At 43.2% G+C, this 9,619-nt stretch overlaps 1 protein-coding gene across 1 annotated transcript; it reads left to right on the forward strand.

Annotated features, from left to right (window-relative positions):
- The first annotated feature begins 4,574 nt into the window (after positions 1 to 4,574).
- LOC121594793 lies at positions 4,575 to 5,963 on the forward strand. Its single transcript, XM_041918467.1, has 2 exons — positions 4,575 to 4,913; positions 5,226 to 5,963. Exons 1-2 carry the CDS (start codon positions 4,575 to 4,577, stop codon positions 5,961 to 5,963), a joined length of 1,077 nt encoding a protein of 358 aa, XP_041774401.1.
- Positions 5,964 to 9,619: the final 3,656 nt, after the last annotated feature.

Genomic DNA, 9,619 nt, shown 5'->3' on the forward strand with positions numbered 1-9,619 from the left:
GAAAGTAGAGCTACGCCAAATGAAAGCACGGCAACCTGAGCGCGGTCGATTGCGTTCCACTTCTCAAAATCGTACCAATGAAAACATCTGTTGGTATCACCGGAAGTATGGAAATCGAGCTACGCGATGTCGAAGCCCTTGTCAGTATCATCAGTCAAAAAACTAGATTTCCGCCCATCCGAAATCGGCGAGGTGGGCGGATTAAGAATTAGTCGCCGTCTGCAAATCTTCGACAAATCTTCTAGTATTCGGTTCTTAATCGACACGGGATCGGATGTATCGATAATACCTGCATCCAAGATAGAGAAGACTCGAGAACCATCGCCGTTTTTACTCCATGCAGCAAACGGAACGAAAATACGAACGTATGGGAGCAAGTTTGTTTCAGTGGATCTCGGACTACGCCGAAAGTTTTCGTGGAATTTTTTGCAAGCCGACGTTACTTCTGCAATTATTGGTGCCGATTTCCTCGCGCATTTTGGTCTTCTTGTAGATCTTGGAAACAGAAGACTTATTGATGGTGGTACGAAATTACACACTGTTTGTGGATTATCGAAATCTTCGGTTTACGGTGTAACAACTATAGCAAAAGATCATCCTTTTCGAGACTTGCTGGTCGAATTTCGAGAAATCACCGCCCCGCCGACAATGCGCACTGAGGTAAGACATAATGTAACCCATCATATTCAAACCACTGGACCTCCAGTTGCTTCCAAACCTCGTAGAATGCCGCCAGACAAACTCCAAGCCGCTAAAAAAGAATTTGAGACCATGATGGAGCTCGGGATTTGTCGCCCTTCCAAAAGCAGTTGGGCAAGTCCACTTCATTGCGTACCGAAAAAGAATGGTCAATGGCGCTTTGTCGGAGATTACAGGAGTTTAAACCGGATAACTGTGCCAGATCGTTATCCTGTGCCACATATTCACGATTTGCTAAACAATTTCTTAGGTAAGAATTGTTTTACCACTCTAGATTTGGTACGAGCATATCATTTTGTTCCGGTCGAGGAAAGCGACGTTCCAAAGACTGCTGTAATCACTCCGTTCGGGCTCTTTGAATTTACCAAGATGCAATTTGGATTATGCAACGCGAGCCAGACATTTCAGCGCTTTATGCATCATGTCTTCGGTGATTTGGATTTTGTGGTGGTGTTTGTCGATGATATATGCATTGCATCGTCTAATGAGGAGGAACACCTATCGCACGTGCGAACTGTCTTTGAGCGTCTCAAATCAAACGGCTTGGTACTGAACTTGGACAAATGCAAGTTTGTCCAAACAGAAGTTAACTTTTTGGGGTATCACATCAATGCATCTGGTATCAAACCTCAAGCTAATCGCGTTCAAGCCGTTGTTGATTACAGTCGTCCGATTACGGTGAAGGATCTTCGACGATTTTTGGCATTGCTGAATGGTTACAAACGCTTCATCCGGAATGCTGTCTCATTGCAACAACCATTGCAAGCACTCATTATTGGGAATCGAAAAAACGATACAAGAAAACTTCAGTGGACGATCGAAGCAGACGAAGATTTCGTGAAATGCAAGGAAAGTTTAGCAAACGCAGCTTTATTGTCCTATCCTGACTCGTCAAAACGAATGGGACTGATGATTGATGCTTCGGATACAGCGGCAGGAGCTACTCTACAACAAAATGTCGCTGGCGCATGGCAACCGCTGGGGTTCTTCTCGCAGAAATTTTCCCCTTCACAGAAAAAGTATTCTGTCTTCGGTCGCGAGTTAACAGCCATGAAATTAGCGGTGCAGTATTTTCGACATCTAGTGGAAGGGAGAGAATTCACTGTTTATACTGATCATCGTCCGCTCACGTATGCTCTGAATTCTAATTCAAATCATCTTCCTCATGAAGAACGATATTTGCAGTACATTTCGAGTTTCACAAAAGATATTCGGCACATTAGTGGCAAAGACAATTCTGCTGCAGACGCATTATCCAGAGTCAACACCATCTCAGCTCCTTCAACAGTGGATTTTGAATTATTATCGAAAGCGCAGCATGACGATCCAGAACTACAGAAGCTACTTGCTGATCGAACTACATCAATGAACTTGCAGTTAAGATCATCTGTTTCAACTAATCAATTGCTGTATTGTGATGTGTCGGATAATGTACATGTCAGACCGTATGTACCAGAGAAGTTACGGTTAGAAGTTCTTCGCAACATCCATTGCCTTTCTCATCCCGGTGTTCGAGCAACGAGAAAAATGGTTGCGCGAAGGTTTGTTTGGCCCTCAATGAATCGAGACGTCGCCCGCTTCGTCAGATCTTGTATTGATTGTCAACGATCGAAAATCCATCGGCATACATCTGCGGCGCTCAACGAATTCGAGCTTCCAAAAAGTCGTTTCCGCCATGTTCATATCGATTTGGTTGGACCACTTCCGACGTCGAACGGAAAGCGGTATTTATTAACGATGATCGACCGGTTTAGTCGTTGGCCGGAAGCAGTTCCTTTGCCAGATATACTAGCAGAAACAGTCGCTAAAGCATTTTGCGAATGTTGGATTTCTCGGTTTGGTGTTCCAGAAACAATCACGACCGATCAAGGACGACAATTTGAATCCGAATTGTTCACGGAATTGACGCGGCTTCTTGGGGCTCTCCGTATTCGTACTACAGCGTATCATCCCGAAGCTAACGGTCTTATCGAGCGTTTTCATCGAACGTTAAAAACTTCGCTCACTTGTGTCGATTCGAAACGTTGGTGCGATAAACTGCCGTTGGTCCTGCTCGGTTTGCGAACTGTTATCAGGGAAGATATCGATTGTTCTGTTGCCGAGATGACATACGGACAGCCACTACGAATTCCTGGCGATTTTTTGGAACCCTCGAAGACGGAAATATGTCGCTCAGAGTTTGCCAAACTGCTTTGCCGGACCATGCAACAAATTGGACCAATCAGAAACTCGCATCATGACAAACGATCGGTATTTGTTCCGAAGGATTTGCAAAGTTGCAAAAGCGTTTTTGTTCGAATCGATTCAGTCAAGCGGCCTCTTACACACCCATACGAGGGACCTTTTCAAATAATCGAAAGGCATGAAAAGTATATGGACTTAAATATGAACGGTGAGAAACGAAGGATTTCGATTGATCGTATTAAACCAGCATATATTTGCGAAAAGGATTCGAATGAAGATAACGAAAGAACAAAAGTTACGCCATCCGGTCACCGTGTTCGTTTCTTGGCGTAACTGAGGGGGACTCTGTGGTGGATTGCTTATAGCAATGTCTTAGTTGTAATCAAGTAGCCATTGGTTACAGCAACCGTGGTTACACTGAATATCGAATAAATGTAGTTAGTCTTAGTTCACTCTTAGAACGGTTTACATCGTCTTTCAATCGCTCCTACATACTCATCCTAGTTCATACATTTACTTCCGTACATTTAATCCGTATTACTTATAATTATATGAAATTCCAAGAAAATCAAGATCGTATTAAAGGAATACTTCACTGTCTATGATAATATATAATGATATGTACATGGGTATGTGTGTTTGTGTACGTGCATATGTGTGGATATGTGTATTTATGTATACAGATGTACATATGCATTTATGAATACATATGCAGTTGTATCCATCAATACGCGTCTACATATCTTACAAAACGCAATATGATAAATTCTTCAACATATAATTTTAGCAAAAGTAACAAAACAGCACCGGACGTCGAAGCGTTAGTAAAGGCTCTGCGAGAAGAGAAAATGCGTAACGCTAAATTGTCCTCACTATTGGCTAAAAAATCTATGCAGGCGAATTGTTGGTTAGAAGAACCGATTGAAAATTCTGGGTTGAGAACATCACCACGGGCAGCTCCAACCCCACTTCATGATCCATTGCAATTTTCTAACGAACCATCCATAATATCAACAATGTCTTTCGCTACGCTTCAAATATCCGAGTGTAAGCCCAAAGAGGGGGAGGATGAAATCGATAAGAAAATATTCGTTCGTTGGAAGGATCAATTCGAAGCAGGAATGCATTTCGCTGGTATTACTAGTGAATTCATGAAAATAAGCGCTTTCAAAATAAAGGCAGGAAGTAAGTTGATAGATATGCTCGATAGTATTCAGTCTATCATCAAGTATGCAAACGAAGAACTACGTCCATACTCAAATGCGATTCAAAGATTGGAGACGCATTACAACTTACGTGACTACATATTCCTGCGGAAGCAAAAACTACGATCGTCAACTCAAAATATCGATGAAACAGATTTGGCTTACGTTGAAAGAATTATCGAACTTGCTAAGCTATGTGACTACAATGACGAACAAATGACTGAAATAGTAGTAGACGTGATTCAATCGCATGCTTTGAACGTAAGGATTCGCGAAGCAGCAAGGAAAATTGTACGTAAAAACGGTACTATTACAAACTTAATAGACAAGGTGCGAGAATGTGAGATCGAAAAGCTAAACGAAGAAATATTTAAAAATAACGTTCAGCAAACCAGGGCTCCTGCAGAAGTAGCAGCGGTATGACGCAGACCCCAAACTGGTTACGGAGCTCGATCCAAAACAATAGAGCGGGATAACTGGAAGAACATGTACGGACCTCAAAGACCTTATCAACAATCGGGGAGCATGCAAAAAGGCAGAGGCATGCATAGAGATAATGCAGATAAAAATTCAGGCACACGACGACCACAGTGCTGGAGATGTACGAGCTTTTTCCATACTCCAGGAAATTGTCACGCTATCGACAAACGCTGCCGTCGTTGTCAATCCATGGGCCACATCGAACGCGCGTGTAACAATTATGCAGGAACAAAACGCCGCCCAGCAGAGGAAGAAGGACCGCACCATCCAAAAATACGGAAGATCGCAGCAATCACAAATGGAGAAGACAATGTGAGCGTAATAGCGGATGAGGACAAAGAAACCGTAAGTCTGTCCGAAACAAACAATTAGGGATGTCATTTCATCGTATAATGTTTTTCGTATTATCCTTAAACGATATTAAAATTTTCATGGTATGTTTCCAATTTACTTCATAGTTATTGAATGGTAGAACGAACTCCTTATTATACAATCTTATTAACGCTGAAATATAATCCACATTTTCAAAAATTAAATAGCATCCCAATTAATCTAGTTCAACAAAACAACTTGCGACTGTGAAAGAAAAAATAGTTAGGAAAATGAATGTCGCTTGATAAATTTCATACACTCTTACTCACAGATTTTTTTTTACAGGCAGAAGTAATGGCAATCGATAGCCAACAATTCTACGCTTCACTTTGTTACGAAAACTCAAACAAAGCAATCATTCGAGGCTATGTTGCGGGAATTCCCGTGGGTTTTTTAATTGACTCGGGAGCAGACGTGAATACAGTCGACGAGAATACCTTCACCCAATTAAAAAGTAGCGGCGTTACAGAAGGAATTATATTTAATTTAAAAGGAGGCTCAGACCGACCGCCAAAAGCTTATGGAATGACGGGCGAAATTCCAGTTGTAGCCTCGTTTGCGGCTCAATTACGTATTACTGAGGAGCGTCCCTGCTATATGGAACAGTTTTACGTTATACAACAAGCTAGACCGCTACTAAGCAGAAGTACATCATTGAGATACAGTGTACTACAACTCGGAATAAACGTTCCAATTAATTCTCCTCCAGGAAGATTCACACCAAAAATATCACCAGGAGAAATATTCGTTTTATCTACGACAAACGAATTTCCAAAGTTCAACGTTGCCCCCGTCATGATTTTCTACGACAAAACCGCCGCACCATCAAGAAATATTTTTACTAATATTCCTCCGGCATTTAGAAAAGAAACCGAGCGACGGTTGGAGGAGTTATTATCGTCAGGAATTGTAGAAAAGGTCACCAACACAATGGAGAAGTCATTTTGCTCGTCGCTGTTAGTCGTTCCAAAAGGAAAGAACGACATTCGCTTAGTGGTTGATTTAGGGCGGTGGCAACGCTAATCGGATGCGATTTTATCGGACGAGATTTATCTGTCAAATCCCATATAAATCTCGTCCGACAAAATCGCATCCGATTAGCGTTGCCACCGCCCTTAAGGCCGAAAATACACGGACCGGAATTTCGCGGCCGCGGAATTCCTGTAGGACAGTTATGTCAATAACTGCAATTTGACAATCAATAACCTACAGAAATTTGACCCGACCTGGACGTTTGCTTACAAATATTGAGCAACGCTTGTTACTCGAATCGGATCTAATATACTCTAAACTCACTTCCTAATTGTTGTGTACAGAAACGGTGCAGTGTAACCGCGACTCGATGCTGTCGTGCAACTGACAGCATCCGACGTCCGAATGGCCGTTAAGGGCTTCGGGAGCGATCGGGCTACCGAGGGTCGGCACTCGATCATATGCCGCGACCCGACACGCACAACAGTCTTGTAGCATATATGTTATTTATATTAGAATATAAGTGGTTGATACAGAAGAGCCGCGTGTGTCTTTAATATCCTCAATTGTGCACCTGTCCGAAACACAAAAGTGGCGACGAGTTTCTTATTGTTTGTTGTTTCGTTTCATTTATTCGTGTGAAAATTCCGCGACCCAAGCGGCGAAGGATGTCCTCTGAGGAGACTGGTGCCATGGACGAAGAGATGCGCCGTTCATCGCTAGGGCTAACTAGCGCGAGCGGAGGGCTAATTCCGCAGAACGGTGCGATGCTGCAACCCAACGTGCATCTTTTGGGCGACCAGCGCATTCTCGGTGGTATGCAGTGAAGTGAAGATGCCGCGCCGTTGCAGATACGTGCGCAACCGCCATTGCAATCCGGGTCATTGCCACTGTTCCACGGTGGTCAGGCGCCATTGCTGTCAGCTCCAACAGCGCCATCGCAGTCGGCTCCCGCACAACAGCACCAAAGTACAGGTCCGTATTTGAGTGGAAGTGATAATACGATGATGCAAACGCTACAGCAGCTACAAAAGCAGATGGCTCAGCAGCAGCAGCTTATTAGTGAATTATTATGCCAGCGTTTAAATAACTTAGGTGCGTCTACGGCCGCGGTACACCCCGAGCAGATCATTGACACACTAGCGAGAAATATAACGGAATTTCGTTATGATGAGGAAGGAGGTGTAACGTTCGGTGGGTGGTTTGCGAGATATGAGGAGCTGTTTAGGAAGGATGCGGAGCGTATAGATAAAGCCGCGAAAGTCAGGCTGTTGATGAGGAAGTTAGGTCCGGTCGAGCACGACAGGTACACGTCGTTTATATTGCCCCGGAAAGCGGGAGATTTTTCATTTGCGGAAACGGTCCAGAGGTTGACCGAGTTGTTTGACACGCGAGAGTCGTTGCTTAGCAAAAGGTTCAAGTGCTTGCAAATAGCGAAAAATAAGAATGAAGACCATATGTCATATGCGTGTAGGTTGAACAAGGCGTGCGTCGGATTTGAGCTTGGAAAGCTTACAGAAGAACAATTTAAGTGTTTATTGTATGTGTGCGGGTTGAAGTCAGAGCACGATGTTGACTTCCGTACGAGGCTGCTTGCGCGAATAGAAGATAAAGCAGATATTACGCTGCAGCAGTTGTCGGCGGAGTGCGGCAGGATAGTTAACTTAAAGAAGGATAGTGCCATGATCGAGTCCCCAGCACATGAGAATGTGTTGGCTGTAAAGTCGGAAAGACACTTACAAGTCAAAAGATCGCAGCTAGAACAGCGTACGACGCAGAGTAAGCCCTGCTGAGCATGTGGGGATAACCACTGGCAACGTGATTGCCCATATCGTACTAAAGAATGTTTTAAGTGTAGGCGGATAGGCCACAAAGCGAGTCATTGCAACAAAAATCGAAGGAAATTTAGGAAGCCTGAGTATGGCCTCGGATATGAGGAACAGGAAGGGAATGTTGCAAAAATGGTAACTGTGAGTGTGCAGAGCGTAGCATCTAGGAGAAAATACGTGGAGGTTACCCAAGCGCCACAGATTAAGCTTAAACGACTGGAAAATTGAATATCCATAGAAAAAAAATGAAAGCTCCACAGCTTCATTGGTTTCATCAATAGATGGCGTATTACAACTCATCATTATATTGCTATCCTTTTCTTGCAATGTATTTCGACAAGTTGCATTTTATTATGACCTATATAGCCTTCTAACTTTCTGAGCAAAAATCTATATAAATGGTCGTGTGGTTAGATACGTGGGTATCAACACCAATGACCATTGCTCAAATCTCACTTGCTTCAGTGCTGGTGGTTTCCGTTGGAGTTTAGTATTTAAACAATCGTATCGCCGTTCTAGTTCTAGCGATGCATAACTTCAATGCGAAACCATACAACAGTACAGAGGAAATGAGAAAGCTCTCCTCCAAGCGATGAAGCTCAACTGGTTGGGGTATCCCACCAACAGATAGCGCCACCAGCTTTTTTGCTATTTTTAGAATGCATGAGTCGTTTGGCGTCTGCTAAACGAAGTCTTTCTATATTCCGTTTAGGTAGAGAACTTGAGTCGTTTAGAAGCCGTTTAGTGGTCGTTTAGTGGATTTGTGGCACTTGGGTAGTCTCAACAACAAGCCAGTTCACCTGCAACTCGACTCAGGGTCGGATATTTCTATAATAGGCATGCGTACATGGAAACAAATACCCAAGCGCCACAGATTAAGCTTAAACGACTGGAAAATTGAATATCCATAGGAAAAAAATGAAAGCTTCACAGCTTCATTGGTTTGATCAATAGATGGCGTATTACAACTCATCATTATATTGCTATCCTTTTCTTGCAATGTGTTTCGACAAGTTTCATCTTATAATGACCTATATAGCCTTCTAACTTTCTGAGCAAAAATCTATATGAATGGTCGTGTGGTCAGATACGTGGGTATCAACACCAACGACCATTACCCAAATCTCACTTGCTTCAGTACTGGTGGTTTCCGTTGGAGTTTAGTATTTAAACAATCGTATCGCCGTTCTAGTTCTAGCGATGCATAACTTCAATGCGAAACCATACAACAGTACAGAGGAAATGAGAAAGCTCTCCTCCAAGCGAGGAAGCTCCACAGGTTGGGTATCCCACAAACAGATGGCGCCACCAGCTTTTTTGCTATTTTTAGAATGCATGAGTCGTTTGCCGTCTGCTAAACGAAGTCTTTCTATATTCCGTTTAGGTAGAGAATTTGAGGCGTTTAGAAGCCGTTTAGTGGTCGTTTAGTGGATTTGTGGCACTTGGGTAGGGAGCCCCCGGCTCAAACCCCTTTCCGTCGCAGCGAGAACTGCTTCAGGAGCTGGTCTTATGCTCGAGGGTGAATTTCTATGTGAGGCCACACTAGGCAATGTTACGGCTGAAGTAACCATAAGAGTGGCAAAACATGATCTTATGCTATTCGGTGCGGATCTGTTTGAGTTGTTGGGTCTGTGGTCAACACCCATTGAAAGTTATTGCTATAGAGAGGGCAGAAATTTAAAGCAGCATGATAGGCTTGATCAAAAACAGACGGAATGTCTAGTAGCTAGTATAAAGGCTGGTGATGGTATAGATTATGCAGCAGGCACGGGAAATGCAATTCCATTCCCTTACAATGAGGTGGTTAAGCCCATGCAACGTGATACAATGCTGCGCAGATTATATAGCTATGGCAATTATGAAAGTCGAATAGATAGC

The sequence above is a fragment of the Anopheles merus genome, chromosome 2L (genome assembly GCF_017562075.2).
Source record: "Anopheles merus strain MAF chromosome 2L, AmerM5.1, whole genome shotgun sequence".
Classification (NCBI taxonomy): domain Eukaryota; kingdom Metazoa; phylum Arthropoda; class Insecta; order Diptera; family Culicidae; genus Anopheles; species Anopheles merus.

Excerpts from the sequence above, each read along its gene's own strand:
- LOC121594793 (XM_041918467.1), top strand. The coding sequence starts at position 4,575 with ATGTACGGACCTCAAAGACCTTATCAACAATCGGGGAGCATGCAAAAA. Across the intron at positions 4,914-5,225 it reads CGGATGAGGACAAAGAAACC|GCAGAAGTAATGGCAATCGA; the intron begins GTAAGTCTGTCC and ends TTTTTTTTACAG.